The sequence below is a fragment of the Mesoplodon mirus genome, assembly GCF_964341445.2.
Source record: "Mesoplodon mirus genome assembly, chromosome: 5".
NCBI lineage: Eukaryota > Metazoa > Chordata > Mammalia > Artiodactyla > Ziphiidae > Mesoplodon > Mesoplodon mirus.
In genome coordinates, this window is record NC_138980.1 from 40,434,092 (window position 1) to 40,453,811 (window position 19,720).

Sequence of the window (19,720 nt, forward strand, 5' to 3'; positions counted from 1 at the left end):
CGCGCGCGGAGTGCAGAGGGGAGAAAGCCCCAAGAAAACAGAGGGAGAGGGATGGACCCGCTGTGGGGCCTGCCCTGCTGGAGGGGAGCGAGGAGGTTGGGGAGGACTTAAAAACCACAAGAATAAATAGGTTTGTGTATCAAGAACAAGCTAGGGTTTCACCAGCTAAATAGGACTGAAAAAATTCTCAAGACGAGCAAAAATAATCCCATTAAGACCCCGGACGTCGCTGGCCGTGGGGACCGCCCTGCAGAGCAAAGGTCCCCCAGGGCGCCGCTCGGCTACCATTACTGTTATTAATAATTATTATTACTTTAATGATTCCACTTCCCCTTTTATAAATAAATTAGGCATAACCACGTCTCGGCAAAACTTAAAGAAACAAAGAGAACATCGTGGTTCCTTTAAACTTGCAAACTGGATGAAGGAACAGAAATATACACAAATGTCCTTACAGGGCAACAAGGAGGATAAATAGTTAACATAGCAATAAGTTAAAACTACAAGAAGCTCAATTCGGCAAAAAAGTACAAGAAAGTTAACTGGTGCCAGTTTATGTCTGTTTTTTTTTTTTCCTTTTTTTTTTTTTTTAAATCTCTTCTGTGTGTGTGGTTTTGTTTTGTTTTGTTTTCTCTTCCTTTTTTTGTCGCTTTTTTTTCTCTTCTGTTTGTGTTTTTTTGTCGCTTTTTTGATTTTTTTTTTTTCTTTTTGTTCCTTGCAGCAGAAGCTCCACAGACGTTTAATAACAACACCGGGAGGGGTGGGGGAGAGAGAGCTGGGCAGTCAGATGGGGCCATGGCCAGACACCAAACGCAGGGACACCACAGAAAGGGCACTGAGGCTAAAATCGGGGTTCGCCATTCTCAGTTCTGACTGGGCCCTCTGCGGGGGATGGGGGCTTCAAGGGCTCCCAGGGGGCTCCGGCTTTTGGCTTCTGTTGGATTTTTTGTTTGTTTTTTACAAAGAGTGAAAACTAGGGGGATGGAAAGTCCAGACAGAAGCCAAGACCGGGGCTTGGGATAGGGGCTGCGTCCACTGCCCTCACTGATCTGGAAAGACGGAAAAACCCAACAAACTGAAAGGGGGTGACGAGTGGACGGAAAGGGAATGCGGGGCTGGGCCCCTGGGCCCATCCACCCTGGGCCTGGCGGGGAGTGTCGGGGCACTTGCTGCTGGGGAGGCTCTGGAGTGGAGAGGCTCAGGGCCTGGCCTCCCCCTCGGCCTCGTGGGCCAGGGCCTCGGCCCAGGGAGGCTCAGCCCCAGGGATGGGGGTCCTTTGGCCTCAAGCGTTGGGTGGGCTGCCTCCAGCCCACCATGATGCCAAAAGGACAACGAGGTATCGTGTGTCTGGATGCATGGACGCTGTGTGTGTATGCCTGTATTCGTGGGTGGCAGGGGCCACTGAGGAGCCAGGAGAGAGCTCTGCAGAGAACCTGGGGCAGGGGCGAGTGGGGCTGAGTGCCAGGAGGAGGGGCGGGCCGGCCTCACTGGAGGAAGTGGGCTATGGACTGGGCTGGGGTCTGGGCTGTGACCTCTCGCCTGGGCCTGAGGGATGCTGTGGGCATGTCTGTGTGTCTCTGGGTATTGTGACTATGTTTCTCCATGACTGGGTGTCTAGATTTGTGTGTCCAAATGTAACTGTCTCCACTTCCATGTGGCCACAGGCACGTGTGGAAATGTTCCCATGTCCACGTGTGCACGTGTCCACATGCGTCCCCGGCCACATTCATCAGTGTCCACATCTGCCCGTGGCCGCATCTGCCCACGTCCACCATGGCCACATTTACACAGCGTCATACTTCAGTCTTCTGTTGTTTATACATGTGTTTGTCTATGTGTCTGAATTGGGCCAGGGAGTTCCTGAGGCGTGTCTCTGGGTCCGTCTGTGCTGCTGTGTATCCCTGTGGGGGTGTGTGTGTATGTGTCCCTGTGTGTCTTTGCGTGGCTGTGTTTCTCTGTGTGGCCCCGTGGACCCTCAGCTCCTAAGCCCTGCTCCCTGTCCCTGCCCCAGTTGGTAAACATAACCTGCCAAAATATTTTCTTTTTTTTTTTTGTCTTTTTTTGTGTTTTTTTTTTCAAGTTCAAGAATCCCCAGTAAAAATTCTCCACGAGGTCTTTTTTCCCTTTTTACAAAAATAGAGTTTTTCTTCCCCTCCCACCCCCCCTTTTTTCATTGTGTTTCTGTTTCCAGCCCCTCCCCCTGCCCCTCACATTCCATCAAGGGGCTCTGGGCCAGGGATGCCCACACCCCTCTCACGTTTCGCTTTTTTGGGGATTTTTAAACCTGTTCCCCCCTCTCAGGCTCACCTAGGTGTTGGGGAGGCCTGGGCAAGGGGGCCTGGGAGGGCACCCCCAGCACCCCTTCCCCAAGCCATCCACAGAGGGTGGTTGAGGGTGGGCTGGGGGCACATCTCTGCTTTCACTTTAGCCGAAAAAGGAAACAAAAACCTTCACCATGAACAAAACCAAGACGAGAGAGTGAACAGCCCAGCCTGGGGGGGAGGGGCAGGAGGACGGGGTGGGGGACCCCCAGGAGCCCTCCCATTCCCTGCAGACCCTCCCACCGAGTGCTCACCCTGTGGCTTCTGCAGGGACACGGGGCCCTCGTGCCGTCCGTGGTCTGCCTGCGCTGTCTCTCTCGGGCCCCTGTCTCTCTCTCTCTCTCAATCTCTCTCTCTCTCTCTCTCTCTCTCTCTCTCTCTCTCTCTCTGTCTCTGCTGCCCGGGAAGGGTGGGGAGGGCGGCGGTGGCTCAGGCCTTGTGCTGTTTGCTGGTCTTGAAGGACACCTGCAGCACACGCTCGCCCAGGCGGTAGCCGTTGAGGCTGGCGATGGCCATGGCCGCCTCGTCATAGTTGGTCATGGTGACGAAGCCGAAGCCCTTGCACTTGTTGGTGGTAAAATCGCGGATGACCTTGACATTGGTGACTGCCCCGAAGGGCCCGAACAGCTGCCACAGCACACTCTCATCCGCCTCCGGAGACAGGTTGTACACGAAGATGCACCAGCCAGCGCCCGCCGCGCCCCCCGACAGGCCCACGCCCGCGAGGCCGCTCATGCCGTCAATGGCGATGGGTGAGAACCTGGCGATGAGCGACAGGGGACTACTTTGGGGGTCACGCGGGCTCTGCCCTTACCCCCGGCATGCCCCCTGACCCTGTCATGACCTCTGACCGTGAGGAGACCTCGGGACTATGTGACCCCTGCCTTGGCCCGGTGACCTCCATCTGTGACTCCGCCTTAAGCCCCAGACTCTGAGCCACTCTGATACACCAGCCCCCAATCTCCATCCTGACCTGGAGCCCTGTCCTGACCTCTGACCCTCCCTGAACGTTAGGTCCTCACCTGCGATCTTGCCCTGAGCCCCTATCCACCCCGACTCCCTGACCTTGGACCCTACCTGGTCCTCAGCCCTGTTGACTCTGACCCCCTCCCCACACCTGGCCACCAGCCTACCCTTGACGCCTCTTCCCACCCAACTCCTGCCCTCACCCCAACTCGGGCACCACCCTGATCCCGTCCTTGGCAATGCTGCCCCTTTTGCTCCATTGGCCATCCTGCCAGGCGGAGGCCCACCCGGAAGGGCAGCACTGGAACCAGGGTGCAAGCGAGGCCTTTAAGCGCCCCCTCTCGTTATTCAGGTCTCAGCTCAGCTGTCACTTCCCTGGAGTGGCCTCCTTTGACTCATAAAGTGGCCACCTCCTCCCTCTGGCCCTCTCTGGCCTTTTCCTATGTATGTATGTATGTATGTATGTATGTATGTATGTATTTTTTGGCCTCACCACGCGGCATGTGGGATCTTAGTTCCCTGACCAGGGATCGAACCCGCGCCCCCTGCAGTGGAAGCTCAGAGCCTTAACCATTGGACCACCCGGGAAGTCCCCAGGCCTTTTTCTATTTAAATCATGTATTTATTCTCAGCTCCATCTTCCCTGCAAGGTTCTATTCCCTCGGTGTCCCGGCCCAGAACAGCTCCCAGCACCAGTAGGCCCTCGGGGGGTGGGGGCGGGGTCTGTGGAGTGGACAAATGAGTGAAGGGGCATTGGCTCCCTGCCTTCCTGAGCCATTCATTTGATCACTGGGCTCACTCCCTCCTCCTGGCCTTTGCACAAGCCGTTCTTGCTGCCAGGAACTCCAGTTCTGCTCTGGCCCTGTCTCCTGAGTGATGTCTCTGCTGGATCCTTATCACCCCGTCTCCTGCCCCCTTCACAGCCCAGATCACGGTTCATCTGTCTCCTTCCCCAGTGGACTGAAATAAGTAATAACAGTAACCATAATCATAAGAGACACTGCCTTTTAAAATGAGTGGGCCTGCACTCCGTGCCAAGCACCATGCTCAGTATCATTCCATCTCCACCAGGGGCCAAGTCTGGCCGGGCCACGCTGGGTCCCCAGCCCAGAGCTAAGCTCCTGGCACTCAGCATGTGCTCAATAGCTCTTGATGCTATAAACACGGGGACCTTCAGAGGATCAGGGATGTGGACAATGGAGCGGGTGGGGGGGCCTCAAGGTCCACCCCCAGCTATGAGGCAGAAGGGGGCATTCTGTGACCCTCAGCAAAGATGATCAACAGTGCCCAGTGGGGGCACAGCTGTGACCCGGGCAACACTGCCTGCCTTTCAATGGGGTGGAGGAGGTCACAGACAGGCCCCCCAGATCCAGATTCTGTAGTAGCACTTTCTAGGCATTTAGTAGGCTCAAGAGCCCCCAGATCTCTTAATGGCCACACTATGCCCAGACAGGGGTGGTCCTGGGGGGTGAGGTGGGGGAGGGGGGCCATAAGGGCAAAAGGGTCCAAGGAGGGACAGCGAGGGGCTGGGGGCAGCGGGGCGGGGGCACTGTTACCTCTTGACTCCGTAGGCCATGTTGAGCAAATTGTCCAGCCTGTGGAGGCAGAAGGGGTGGTCACTGGTGGCTTCTGGGCACACCCCCGGCTGTGACACCGGGCAGCCAGCCTGCCCTCCCCGCCCCCACCCAGCCATCCAGCAGTGCCAGCCCTGCCCCCCGCCTGCCTGCTCCCCGCCAGGCTGGACACCGCCTGGCACGGAACCGTGGTCACTCGGGCACCGCCTCTTGCCTGCCCTGCTGCTGCCCAGCCTGCACTGGCATCCTCGTCCTCCCCCTCCCGGCCACCCAGCCCTGCTCGCCTGCCCCCCCACCCCCCAATCCGGGGCTTGGGTCCCGAGAAGGGAAGTCTCTTCTCCAAAGTGCCTGGGCCAGGCAAGTGATAATGCCTCTCTGAGCCTCAGGGTCCCCGTCCGTAAAATGAGGACAAGTTCTGTCCTCACGGGGTCGCTGCGCAGAAAAAGTAAGGGTGCCTGGCCAGCAGGGAGCTGAAGCCACGTGCCCTTGGCGGGGTTGGGGGAGGGGGTGGCTTGGCAGTCAGAGTTGGGCCTGGTCAGGTGATTCTAAAACTACTGACGCCAATAATGCCACTCTTAGTGGCCTGCACACATTGAGCGCCTGCTGTATACAAGGGTCTGGCCTCAGCACCTGACAGACCCCCCCGTTTCCCCTTTCGCCCTGGTTTCTCTCCGCCCTGCAGGAATGGGGTTCGGCGAGGGCACCTGCAAGCCTAGGGCACCCGGCCCTGGGGGTCTGGGACGTCTAGGGGGCAGGGAGCGGCAGGGGGCTCACCGGAAGCGCTGTGTCTGATGGTGCAGGGGGCCTGCGTAACGCCTGGCGGAGGACTGGTAGAGGTGAGTGAGCAGGGCCTGCCCGGTCTTCTGACTCGGGTTGTTGGCAAACTTGACCGTGATGGGCTCGGCCGCACCCAGCGGCTTCTGCCCGTTCAGTCCTTTGATAGCCTCCTCAGCCTCGATCCTCTTGTCAAAGCGGATGAATCCCACACCCCGAGAGACACCTGCGGTGGCGCGAGGGCGTCATGGGGACCCGCCCCCTCCTGCGTGACCCCTCCCCCCTCCTCGCTGCTATTTCCGGTTTCTCCACTCTGGTCCCACCTGGGTGCCTTAGCCCAGTGACCGCCCCCCCCCCACCCGCCACGTGCACTCTCCCCGGCAGCCTGACCTGTGACCTGGTCCACCAGGATGCGAGAAGTGATGATGCGGCCGTACTGGGAGAAGAGCTGCTCCATCTCTTTCTGGCTCATGGTCTTGGGGAGCCCGCTGACGTACAGGTTCGCATCCCGGATGGAGGCGGAGCTGGGTCTGGCATAGGACACCTGGGGGAGGGGGTCAGGCGGACAGGGGTGAGGGCAAGACCCATTTCAAATGGGGAGGGAGAAGGCCACATTCAAGCCGCCACTGAGCAACAGAAATCCCTCATCCGTTTATTCAACAAATACCGCGAGTAGTCACCATGGGTGGTGGGTGGGGTCAACCAGGGCTTGGGGGAGGGGATGTGGCTGTGACCAAGACAGCGTGGCCCTGCCCGCGTAGAGCGGTGAGAGGGACCTGTCATCCGAGGAGGTCAACGGAGCTGCGCCCTTGGGGTCACATGTCTCCCTGAGGGCCTCAGGGACCCTCACATCTCTAGCTCATGTTCTCAGGCTGGATATTCCATCAACATTGACACGTCCCACACCCTTGGAAAGTGGACCTGGGATGCTGGTCCCTTCTCTTCCGGACTACACTGAGCCCCTCAGATCTTTAGCGCCCAGCTCAACCCTGACAACTCCCAAATGTCCGAGCCCAGCATGGGCCTGGCCCCTGAGCTGCACACCTGCGTTGACACCTGCCTTCAGGTACCCCACGAGGAGGCCTCATGGGGGATCACACTCAGCACCCCTGACTTGCCCTAACTCAGTAATGACAGTTCTGTCCTCCTGGGTGCTCAGGTCCCCAGCCTCGGGTTGTCCTCAATGCCTGTCTGTCACACCCGCATCCAACCACCATCCATCCTGTCAGCTCCACCTTCCTCATTATCATCTGGATAGAATTCACACACTTCTCCCCATTTCCACTGCCCTACCATTGCTCACCCAGACCAGTGCAGCAGTCAGTCTCTGCCCTGGTTCCCTGCTCCACCCTCGCCCCCCACAGGCTGTTCCCCCCCACAGCAGCCAGGGGGCACCTGTGAGCATCTGAGCCAGGTCACATCCCCCCTCTGCTTAGAACTCTCCGTGACTCCCACCTTCCTGAGTTAAAGTGCTTCCCAGGGCCACAAGGCCCTTCACGACCTGCCCCATTAACCCCCCTACCCTCATCTCTGCCCACTGTCCCCCCTCCACATCTCTATTCCAGGCACACGGGCCTCCTCCACATTCCCCAAACACACTAGGTGTGCTTCACCCTCAGGGCCTTTGCATTTGCTGTTCGCTGTGCTTGCAACTCTCTTCCTTGTTTTTCTTCTCCAGGTCTCAGTTGAAATATCCTTCCTGTCCTTTCCCATCTGAATTTGGTTCTCCACCCTTATCGCTGTTACTCTCTGTCAAAGCCCTTCTCTCAGCTGTGAATTAGACACGTTTCAGTACGATCCTTCGATTCATGTCATTAATTATGGTCCAGCCCAACAATGAAACTCTCTGCAGCTGTTTAAAAAATGGTGGACGTGTATATTTATTTCCCCGAAACAGTGGTGAGTATTGTAAAGTGGGGGAAAGAAAAGTCCATTTACAGAGCAGCGAGTATTGTGTGACCCCATCTCATTGTGTGTTTATCAATGTCCTGGAAACATGGTCTGGAGGGCCCACCCCTAAACGCTAACAGGGTGACCCAGAGCTGGTGGGGGAGGCGAGGTGGGATAAGCTCCGTTCCCCCTTATTTCTGCTGATGTCTATTTTCTGTTTCTTCTAAATTAACCTCTGGGTAGATGGGGGTCATTGTAAAGGGCCTGGCTTTTCTTTGGGGTGGTGAGTTGTGAGGGCATATTACTTCATTAGAAATAGCTAATTAAAAAATGAACAAAATGAATAAATTGGGCCAAGGGCGGATGGGGGTGAGGGTGTTCATGGGGTGGGGGCAGGGGGATTCTAATTGACGCAATTGTGCACACCTGGGGTCCTCCAGAAAAAACGACAAACACCACAGCTGCTATTATTTCTGTAATAATAATTAAAACTCATGGCCATGCATTTGATGGTTTCCACTCTCCCCTACCCCGTGGGGCTGTGAGTTTTGAGGGGTGAGGACTTGTTGATGGATTGGAGCTGGGGGACAGGGGAGGGGAGTCTCAGCTCCTGGCTGGGTTTTGGGGTCAGGGGTCATCTGAGGCACAGAGTAAGTGTTCAGGGGCCTTTCCCATCCTTCCATGACATGGGCTGACCCAGGTCCCTCACCTGGTATGGGCTCCTCCCACACACCCTCACTAGGATGGGGCCTGGCACACGATGAGTGGCTGGAACTATTTTGGGCAGAATCTGCTGGAACATGTAGTCAGGACCAACCACACACCACAGCCAGCCAGGCAGATGCACACGCACGCACATACACACACACAGAGGGCCACGCTGTGGTATTCACTGCACAGCTATGGTGACTACATCAGCAGGAGGGTGACACAAGGCCACCACCACATTCACGGTGACTCTGGGGGTCTGGGATAATTGCAGTAAGAGTTGCAGAACCACACACCTGTCACACCACCACACAAGCCCTCAGTGTCACACACACATTCCATCCTGAATGGGGCACAAGTAGACACACCCACACAACTTCACCGTAACACACAAACACCCTGTCACAGCCAGACACACCCATGCAGCCCCACCAGGTCACAGCTGGAGTCGCAGTGCATCACAAACACCTGTCAAATAAACACCACGTCTCACAGACACAAGGTGACACACCCTCGTCTATAACAGCCAGACCCACATGATAACAGCCACTCACATAGCCACGGGGTCCCACAAACACCACGTCTTATAGCTCAGGGTCCCCCCCCCAACACACGCACCACATCACACGCACACAGTGGCCCTCTGGGTCATACAGTGCATCACTAGGGTCCACTCTCACAACCTGGGGGCTTCTGGGTCTACTTGGCCATGGAGGGACCCATCAGGCCCTTGTCAGCCTCCACACCAGGGACAGGAAGAGATTCCGGCACCTCTGTTCCCATAGCGAACTGGGGGCCAGATGGGCGTCCTCCCCAGCCCAGCCTTCCCCAGGGTTCAGGAGCAGATTTGTGGGGCGGAGCCCAGACACCCACAGGCAAACCTAGAGAGGGGGTTTCCATGGTGATTCCCTGCACCCCCCCACGGCCTCCCGGGAACCTGGGCTCGCAGGGTCCCAGCTGCAGCTGCTGAGAGGGGAGGTCATGGGGCGAGGGGCATTGTACAAAGGTGGGGGAAGGGCCCACCCCTAATCCCACCCTCCCAGACCCTAGTTAGGCTCCAGATGGCAGATGGGCCCCCACCTCTCCCCCATTTCCATGACAAAGGCAAGGAGAGGGCTGCCCACCAGACCCTGGTCACTCTCTCCTACTGCTGAGGGGGTGGGTACCTCCAGGGCCTGGCTGAATCCTTGAGTTGCCGGAGAATGTGGGGCTGATCATCTCGCCATTGACAAGAGAGGAAACTGAGGTTCAGAGAGGCAGAGCCATTGGCCCCAGGGCCCCAGCCAGAAAGCCTTTGGGGATTGATTTGAACCCCTTAGGGGATGAGCCATGGGGGAGGATGGGCAGCAGTGGGGGGAATGGATGTATGGGGAGGGTATGGTCGTGGGGGACTGGGTGGCCGTGAAAGGGTCAGTCCAGGTGGGTGGTAATAAAGAGGAAATGGGCACAGCCAAGATGGGAAGTCACAGGGATGGGTGGCAGTGGGGAACGAGGGCGCTGACCTTGATGGTCTTCGTCTGCAGTTTGAGGCCGTTGAGGGTGTTGATGGCTTTGTCTGCATCGTTGGGGTCAGAGTAGTTCACAAACCCGTAGCCGAGGCTCTGCCCTGCAGGCAGGACCAGGACAATGACCTCCCTGGACCTGCCAGTGTCCTCCGAGACCCAGGCCTGAGAGACTGACCACCCCCCTCAAGGTTATGAGAACCAAGATTCGACCCTTATTTGTTCCCCCAGAGCACTACCATATCCCGAGGACAGCTTAGACCCCCCCAGGGTCCCACCTGCTCCCATCACCTCCCACCTGGGGTCACACCTGTCTCTACACCACACCTGTACACCTGAGGCTACCACCTCTGTCCCCTATCCCCACCCCCCACCTGCCAGCAGCCACACCTGTGATCTTGTCCCGAACCAACTTGCAGGACTCAATGTCACCAATGCTGCCGAAGAGACTTTTGAACTCATCCTGGGTCATGTTCTGGGGCAGGTAGTTGACGATGAGGTTGGTCTTGCTGTCATCACTGGCTCCGTTTGTACCAAGGAGTGGCCCGTTGGGCAGGGCCGGGCCAGCCGGGCCCCCCGCCACCTGAGACTCCATGGCCCCGAGTATCTGCTGGAAACAACAGGCCGCACCCACTCATGGCCCAGTTCCCACACCAGGGACCAGTGGGAGTGAGGAGGGGCTTGGTGGTGACAGATCAATCAGGTCTGCATAGGCTTGAACATACAGAGGGGATAAGGTATTATTCTTATAGCCCCTTCCACTTCTTGAGCACTGGGCAAAATACTTTACAGGTGATTTTACTCTGAAAAAGTCCATATATTAATGCCATGTATGCCCATTTGCACGTAGGCTTGCCTGTTTATCTAAAGCCAGTCTGCATTTTTAGAATAATGAAATTAATCCTTTGTATTCAGAATAAGAATTCCAACATTTTTATTAGCTTTGAAGCCCTCATAATCCCATCTCTGACCATGTACTTCACTCTTCCCACCAAATGTAATTCCTATCCCAAATGTGTTAATATTTCTTTTGCTTCATGCATAATTTACCCCCACAGGTTTTCCACTGAGCCATTTTGGGTTTTTTATGTATATCATAATAACACCTGCAAATATAATGACAGTTTTATTTCTTTATCTCCAATCTATACCTGTTATTTATTTTTCTTGTCTTATTGCAGGAGCTACATTGTGACATTGGCTTCTTTATTCTTAACATTAAAGGAAGTGCTTTAAACATTTCACAGCTAAATATGATCTTTACTATAGGTTTTTTGGCAGATGGCCTTTATCAAGTTAAGAATGTTTAATTTTATTCCTAGTGTCTTAACAAGATATTTTTTTAAGGAGTGGATATTGAATTTTATTGAATATCTTTTTCTGCATCTATTGAGATGATTTTTTGCTTCAATATTTTTTAACAGATAGGGAAGAGGGCTTTTTATTTTTATTTTTTAAAATTAATTAATTAATTTATTTATGGCTGTGTTGGGTCTTCGTTGCTGTGTGCGGCGTTCTCTAGTTGTGGCGAGCAGGGGCTACTCTTGGTTGCGGTGCGCGGGCTTCTTATTGTGGTGGCTTCTCTTGTCGTGGAGCACGGGCTCTAGGCACGCGGCTTCAGTAGTTGCAGCATGCGGGCTCAGTAGCTGTGGCTTGAGGACTCTAGAGCACAGGCTCAGTAGTTGTGGAGCATGGGCTTAGTTGCTCCGCAGCATGTGGGATCTTCCCGGATCAGGGATCAAACCTGTGTCCCCTGCATTGGCAGGCGGATTCTTAACCACTGCACCACCGGGGAAGCCTGCTTTAATATGTTAATGTAATAAATTACACTAATTGATTTTCCAATATTAAGTCAACTTTCCTAAGCTAAACTCAACTTGGTCATGTTGCAGTTTTGTTTATATACATTGTTTGATTTGCCAAATTTTTTATGGTTCTTTGTTTAGGATTTTTAACCTCTATATTCAGGAAGATATGCTTTTTTAAAACTTAATTCACACAGAGGCTCAGGTAGAAGTTTATCATGCTATGACAAATAAGGAATTTGAGGCTCCAAGATGTTAAGGAACTTGTTGAAGTCACACAGCATATCAGTGGTGGCACTGGAATGCAAATGCAGACCTGTCTAGACCTGAAGACCACTCTACCATTCTCTATGACAGTCAACCAGGCAGGTACCAGCTCTGATAACTCTTCGCTGTGTGTCCTTGGATATGCTCCTTATCCTCCTGGGGCCTCTGGTTCACTTTGCCGAAAATTCAAAACAATTAGTAATGGCTATCTTAAGGGCCATGTAGAGAAGAATTTTAAAGCCATATCTGGGCTCAGAATGAAAGAGGGCTGGGATTGATTGGTATTGTCTGTCATGGGCATGGGAAGGGAAAGTAGCCAGCATTTCCTTAGGTCTTCTCCTATGTCACAGTTGGTGAATAGGTTGCCCTTACCTAGAAACCCAAATAGATTGGTAGAGTCTTCCTAGACGGATGAATTAAGAAGGATTTAAAGCTATATTCAGTTTCAGCAGGAAAGATGACTGTGATTGATTAGCAATATCTGTTGTGGCCACAGAATTAGAAAGAGCCAGCAGGTACACATCATCTCAGCCATCCCTGCCCCAAAATTCAATACCATAATTGTTCCCAAATATTGCGCATACTATGTGCCACGCACAGTGCAAGGCCCTCTACAGGGAATGTTTCTTTTCTTTTTCACCACTCTGAAAGAAGGAGGGTTTTTACCCCTGCTTAAGAGATGCCATGGACTAAATGCTTGTGCCCCTCCAAATTCATATCTTGAAACCCTGCTCTCCAGTGCAGTGGTATTTGGAGGTGGGGCCTTTGGAAGGTTATTAGGTCATGAGGGTGGAGCCTTATAAAAAGGGACGAGAGAGAGAAGATCTCTCTCTCTCCACCATATGAAGACAGTGATAACACAGCTGTCTACAAACCAGGAAGCCGGCCCTCACCAGGAGCCGAATCAGCCCACACCTTGATCTTGGACTTCTCAGCCTCCAGAGCTATGAGAAATACGTGTCTGTTGTTTAAGCTACCCAGTTTATGGTGTTTTGGTCAGCCTGAGCTGAGTAAGACAACAGACAAGGAAAGTGAGGTTCAGAGATGTTTGAAAAATTACCAAAGATCATGCAGCCCATAAATGGTGAAACAGGGATTTGCACATGAGCTTTTCTGATTGGGCATCTGTATTTCCAACTTCCACTGCCAACCAAGACTAGTGCTGGCTCTAACACTTCCCAGCTGTGTGTCCTCAGGTATGCTACTTAACGGTCTTTATGCTACGACCTCTGCGTCACTTTGTTGAAAACACCAAATCACCAGCATAGTGACCAGAGACCCATCTAAAGTCAATTGTGGGTGCAGCTGGAAAGCATTCTGGGATCAGTTAGCTATGTCTGACACAGGCAGTCATGGGAAGTGGAAGCAGGCTTGTCTTGTCCACAAGACAAGCCCGGCATCATAATGCTGCTATTAATAATTATCCTGCTCCATTGACACCTACCGTGTCAGGTACCAGGGAAATAACTCAGAGACGTTGGGTGAAATAAATGGGGAAATTGATTTCAAACCTTCATATGTTGGACTTCAGAGCCGTTTTTAATGACTGGCCAATACATTGGGGGCAGCTCTGCCACCACATAGCTGTATGTCTTCAGCGACAATCTTAGCTCTTCTTTGGGCTTCTGTTTCCTTGTCATTTATTCTTATTTAAAGGATAGTACAGAGGGTCAATTCCCCTGCAGCTCCATTTGGCTGGGAGTGGCTGTCTGGGGGAGCTGCCTGGAGGATTCTTCTTCTTCTTCTTCTTTTTTTCTTCCATTTTTGGCCACGCCATGTGGCTTATGGGATCTTAGTTCCCAGACCAGGGATTGAACTCAGGCCCTCTGCAGTGAGAGTGCGGAATCCTCACCTCTGGACCACAGGGGGAATTCCCTGGAGGATTATTCTGAAGCCACATCCAGGCTCACCAGGAACACAAACTGGGTTGATTAGCAATATCTGCCACAGGCGCCTGAAATATAGCAGTAATGTACCCTCCATACATCTGCATCCTGGTCTTGTAACATTAATACTTTACGAACAACATGGCCATGTATTGAGGGCCTGCTGTGTGCCAGCCAAAATTCTTTATGTGAAAATTTCCAGGCAGTTCTCCCAAAATTGAATGTTATGGGACTCTTCTTATTTAACAGATGAGAAAACTGAGTCTCATTGAAGGAGGAGGGATTTGCACAAGTTTGGGTAGCATGTAAAAAGTGGACCAAGAATTCCAATTCAGGGTTTAGACTCTAGAGCCCACTCTCAATGAAAAGGCCAATTAAAAATAATAATAATAATAATAACAAAGCAAAGCAAAGCTGGGCACCCACTCTATGCCAAGCCCCAGGCAACACTACATTTAAACCCACTTTGGGGGCTTCCCTGGTGGCGCGGTGGTTAAGAATCCGCCTGCCAATGCAGGGGACATGGGTTCGAGCCCTGGTCCGGGAAGATCCCTCATGCCGCGGAGCAACGAAGCCCGTGCGCCACAACTACTGAAGCCCGTGCACCTAGAGCCCATGCTCTGCAACAAGAGAAGCCACTGCAATGAGAAGCCCGCGCACTGCAACGAAGAGTAGCCCCTGCTCGCTGCAACTAGAGAAAGCCCGCGCACAGCAATGGAGACCCAGCGCAGCCAAAGATAAATAAATAAATAAATTTAAAAATAAATAAACCAAAAAGAATAAACAAGCAAACAAAAATAAACCCACTTTGTTGGCCGAGTCTGCTCATTCAACTCAACAAATATTTACCAGGTGCCACCATATGCCAGCTGCTGGCTCCACCCTCCTGTGTATCCTCTGACACTCATGTTGCCTCTCTAGGTCTCTGTCCCACTACTAAAGATATGGCACAGAGGTCCCCCATGTATGGGGAGATGGAGTCTGAATTCCTGTCTGGGCTCAGTGAGCTAGAATTCTGTGATTTGTTGATAATGTCTATTATGGGAGCCCCCAAAGCAATCAGCAGTACATAAGCCACTATTTTAGGACACATCAGATCCCAGCTTTGGAAGCCCTACTATGTGCCAGGCCCTGAGCCTGTGCTGTTTTCATTGCCTTTCCACAACCACCCTGAAAGCTGGAGATCATCTCCATTTCTCAGATGGAGAAATTGAGGGTAAATGGGACCTGTGACTTGCCCAGGATGACAGAGGGAAGTAGTAGTGATGGTGTTAGGGTTTGAACCCTTGATCTGATGACCCTAGAGCCTACAGGGTTACTGGTTCTCCACCCCCGGAAATGCTGTCCTCAACTTGGGTGGGGTTAAGAGGTGACTGGGGGGTTCCCACTCAGGATCTTGAGGCCCAGTCCACTAATCTCACCACCACCCCATCTCCCTCCCATCTGTGCCAGAGCTTAGAGGGATCAGTGTCGCATTTCCTCCGAGGCTGAGCCGGCTGAGCTGCTAATGGGGATCGGATTGGTGGAGGCCACACCCGCCCTGCCTCAGCCCACAGCAAATGCGTGGCCTGGGATGACACAGGGATCACAGGGACCTTCGAGGGCTGTCCCAGAACAGGGATAGAGAGGTGAAGTCAGAGGGGAGGAAGGCAGATCAAAGATGGAGCAAGGGAACCTCCCCTCCCACTCTCTCCAGCTCTTCCTCTGGGTCTCTCCCTCTTTCTGTTTCTCTTTCCCTCTTTCCCCCTCAGTTTCTCTCTCTTCTCCTCTGTCCTCATCTCTCCTCTCTGTCCATCTCTCCCCTCTGAACGCTTCTCTTTCTCCCCCTCCCTCTCTCTCTCACCCTTTCTCCAACTCTTTTGCACCATTATACAAACATCTGACATATGGATTTTGTAATGAACACACCTGAGGTTACTTGCTGTGTCAGACCCCCTTGGCCCCCAGCTGTGCCCCCTGGCCCTAGTCACAGTGACAGATGCCTGGGTACTGGCAACAATAGGGCATTGAGTGGCTATGCATGGTAAGGCTGGGCCACCACGTGGTGCTAAGTGAGCCTCCTACTTCTGGGCCCTTCTCCCTCCATGCAGGGCCCTCACTGTCTCAACTCATGCCCTCACTTCCTCCCAGCCTGTCCCCATGATGGGTCTCTGCCTGAGTACTCTCCATTGGAGTCACCGGGACTCCAAGGGCTTCAAGGCCCTTGTGTGACCTCTGACCACACCCTCTCCCCTTTGTGCATCAGCTTCCCTTTCTCAAATGAGGGCACAGATCGGAGCAATGTATGCTGGACGGCTGTGGGGGTGCTGAGGGTCCTCAGGAGGCCTCGCTCACGTTCCTAGACCAGGGTGAGAAGCGTGAGGCACAGAGAGGGGAAGAAGCTGCCTTGAGGTCACACAGCAGAAAAGGGTGGTCTCTCTCAGGCCTTTCTCAGAGCCAGGTGGGTGGGTCCCAGGGTCTAGTAGGGGAGAGGCCCAGGCGTGGAGGGAGTGCTGAGCATCCCCCCACCCACTGTGCTCGTTACTACTCAAAAAAGAGATCCAGGAAGAGACACAGTGTACAGAGACACACACACAGAGACCCGAGAGACAGAAAGAGCGGAAGAAGGAGGCCCCGGCGCCAGGACCAGACAAAGGACGCTCGGCAGCGCGGGGAGCAGAGTCGCGCGGCGGGGGCGGGGGTGGAGCTGGGGTGGGTCTAGAATTGGCCAGCCCCGCCCCCGGGATACGCCCGGGCTGCCAGTGGAAATCCGAGGGCTCGGAAGAGGCAGGGCCCCTGGGGCCCCTGGGGCGGGGCCTAGATGGGCGGGGAAGGGGCGTGGTTAGTAAGGGCGTGGCCGGGCGTGGCCGGGCGCTCGGGAGCTGACCAGCTCTGTGGCTGCTGAAAGCCCCGAGCGCGGGGCGAGTGGCGCGGGCGGGCGGGCGCGCTCAAGGTCATCCCGCGGCCCAGAGCTCTGGCGGGGTGGGGCGCCTGAACCTGGCCTAGGGGGCCTGCCTGAGCCCCTTACCCCATCCCCGGGGGGCGGGGGCCCAGGAGCGGCGGAGCACCCCCTACGAGCCTTTCTCTCCCCTCCCCCTCCCCGCAGCCTGAGGCGCCCGCGCGAGGCTACGGCCCGCGAAGAAGCGCCGAGAAACAAAGGGACGCGGCGGCGGTGGCGGCGGGCCCGCGGGGCCGCCGGGCGCGCCCCCTCCTCTCCCCTCCCCGCTTGCCGCAAGGTCGACGGGCTTGAGGACGAGACGCCCAGCTCCAGGGCGCGGTCGAGGCCCAGGGCGCGCGATCCGACGCCACCCCTTCCCTGGGGCTCTCGGGGACTCCTTGCCGCCTTGTCCTGACCCAGCACCAGTGACTGGGGCCCTGCGTTTGCCTGGGAGGCCTGCTGGGTCCGGGCCTGGATGGAGGAGGCATCCTACGCCGCCGCGTCCCCTCCCCCATCAGGCCTGCTGAAGGGGGGGCAATCCCGCCCCCAGGGCGCCGTAGGATGTCCCCCGAATCGCAGCTCGATTCCCTAAGGCCTCTCAAGCCAGACTCTAAGAGCCCCCAGCACTCTGGGCGCGGCTCTGTCCACTCTCAGGCCCCGAGGCTCGGTCCTACCCCCCCACCCGGGCCTAGCTAGGCCTGGTCCTACCCCCCCTCCCATCTCTTCGGAGCCTGTGCCTAGCCCCTCTCCGACCAGGTTCCCTCTCAGCGACAGGGGAATACCTACAGTGACCATTCTTGTGTGCCCGGCGGGCGCGGTCCGTGTTGAGGGTGGCTCCGGGGGTCGTGCACTCCTTGGGGGGCGCTCGATGCTCACGCCGGGGTCCTGCCCGGGCGGCCTCTGGTGCGGCCGCTGCAGATGTCTCGGTGAGGGCAGCGACTCCCTCGAGGGCCGGGGACGGGCCCGAGCCCGGGTACGCGCGCGCGGATAACCGGGCCCCGGGGTGGCCTGCGGGCGGCAGGGGATGGAAAGAGGGAGCGGGCGCAGGATTGAGAACGCCCCCTGCGCGGCCCCGCGGGGCCCGAGGAGGTTGCGCTTCCCGACAGAGATCGCTGCGCTCTGCCTTTCGCCGCCGCCCCTCGGCCCGGCCCGTCTGGTCCCCGGTGTTCAGTCCTCTCCCCTCGCCCGCCCTCCCTCCCTCCCTCCGGCCCGCGCTGCGCGCTCCGCGCTCTGGGCCGCGCCGCCGCCGCCCCCAGCCCTTTATAGCAGCAGCTGCCAGCGCCGGCGTCGCTTATTGGCTACGGCAACCGAGCCCCGCCTCCTCGCGGCGCCCGACGGCGCGGCAGGTGGAAGAGAGGGCGCGCTGGCCAGGACTTCGCACGCCCAGAAGGCACATCCTGGGGCCTCGGGTTGCCAGATTCGGGCCCTTTTGCCCTCACGGATCCTACTTCCTGCGTTGGCGCCCTTTCTTGGGCGGGCTTTCTGCCCGGAAGACGGGAAGGGTTCCCCTCTGTCCAGCACCCAGAGCTGGAGGAGCAAACAGGGCGAGGAGGTATTGATGGCTCGATTGTACTGCCTTCAGGAGGTGCTGTCCACCAAGAGCACTGCAGAGGGACGAGGAACCTAGACTTCAATGAGCAGAGGCCTGGGTCCCCGCGTTTGGGAGGACCATATGTAGTCCCAAGACCAAGGGAGGAAGGTGGGGATGGCTGGGGACCTAGTCAGCCTGAAGAAGGAATTGGGACCCTGTGGATTTTGAGCAGGCTAGGTGTCTCTAAGGTTTAAGCGGGGGGGGGGGGGAAGAATGGGCATCCCACAGTGCAGGGGCACTGCTCCAAAGGGAGTGAAGAAGTTTGGGGCTCAGGGTTCCAGGCAAACCCCTTCGGTGCCCTGAAGACCCAGGAAACCATCGGGCCATCTCGGACCCCATAAACTTCGGGTGGACGGTTTTGCCATGTAAATGTCCTGGCTTCCCGGGCTCGTGACTGGTCCGCCTGTGAGTCCCGCTTCCTCTCTGCTAAGCGGGACCTGGCCTTTCTGTCAGGCGATAGGGCGTGGCGCAGTCTCCTGTGGTGTGCGGGCTCGAGTGCACGTTTTTGTCGGGGCGGCCACCAGGCGCGAGGAGGTGTTCTCACTAGAACACTAGGGGAGCCTTTGAGTGAGGCTTCAGCACCACAGACAGCGGTCCGACGGCCCTGTCCAGGGCGCTGCGGGCTGCGTAGCCCGGGTCCCTGAACCTGAGAGTCGCAATCCAAACTCTGTCCTCGTCCGTGCACGCCCTTTTAAGCTCCAGACTGTCCGAGAGTGCCATCAAACCCAGCGAGGAGAGCCTAATTTGACCAATCAGGGATGGCCCCCGAGAGGACCAATTGAGGGAAGATGCCTTCGAGATTGAGCCAATGGGAGCACGAGCAGCAGACACGCTGCCACGACGATGGAAAGGGAAGGCCAATCATAATGGCCCGCGCAATCTGGGCGGTGGCGATGCGGATCCCCCGTTGGCCCTTCTTGGATTTGCCAGGGCGACCTGGCTGCCGACCCTGGGGACCCCGAGAGATGGCTTCTTCCCCTCCCGTGTTCCTCCTCGCTCCTGTCGGATCGGAAACTGTGCTTGTGCCGGGAAGGAAGCTACTCTTGGGCGCGCAGACCAGGCTGCAGTTCCCATGGAAACTGCTGGCTCCCGGTTGTGCAGGGATAGCGAAAGGGGACTGAGCCTTGCGGGGAGGCTCGCGGGGGCGGCCCCAGTAGCCGGACTCGCTCATCCTCGCCAACCCATCCGTCCCCAGCTGGGGTAGCTCCCAGTCCGAAAAATTAAATGAAGCTTAGCTGCTGCCCCGCCCGCACGAGCTGGTGAGGGGCCGGCGGGGCCATTCTGCGCGTGGCGCCATAGAGCTCCCCCGGGCACGTGCCCTGGCTCGCGGCTGCAGTCCCCGGAGTCACGTGGCTGCGGCCACCAGGGCCCACGAGGTTTGCGCGCCATCTGGCGGCCGCGTGGCCTGGAATCGCTCCCCGTCCCTCTCCCAGAAGGCCCGCATCAAGAGGAGGAGGCGGCCTCAGCATCATCCTCCGGGAAATGGGGCCAGGGCAGTCACCCGCCGCTGCCAAATCCC

At 56.1% G+C, this 19,720-nt stretch overlaps 2 protein-coding genes across 2 annotated transcripts in view; one reads left to right on the plus strand and one right to left on the minus strand.

Moving 5' to 3' along the window:
- The window catches only part of PRKCSH (PRKCSH beta subunit of glucosidase II), a 124,243-nt gene that overhangs the window by 14,577 nt on the left and 89,946 nt on the right, over nucleotides 1-19,720 (plus strand). The window lies entirely within an intron of this gene.
- On the minus strand, nucleotides 2,751-10,330 carry ELAVL3 (ELAV like RNA binding protein 3; the record flags this gene model as incomplete). The annotated part of the gene is made up of 6 exons (XM_082622976.1): nucleotides 2,751-3,102; nucleotides 4,844-4,882; nucleotides 5,636-5,861; nucleotides 6,026-6,179; nucleotides 9,736-9,839; nucleotides 10,126-10,330. 6 exons carry the CDS (start codon nucleotides 10,328-10,330, stop codon nucleotides 2,751-2,753), a joined length of 1,080 nt encoding a protein of 359 aa, XP_082479102.1.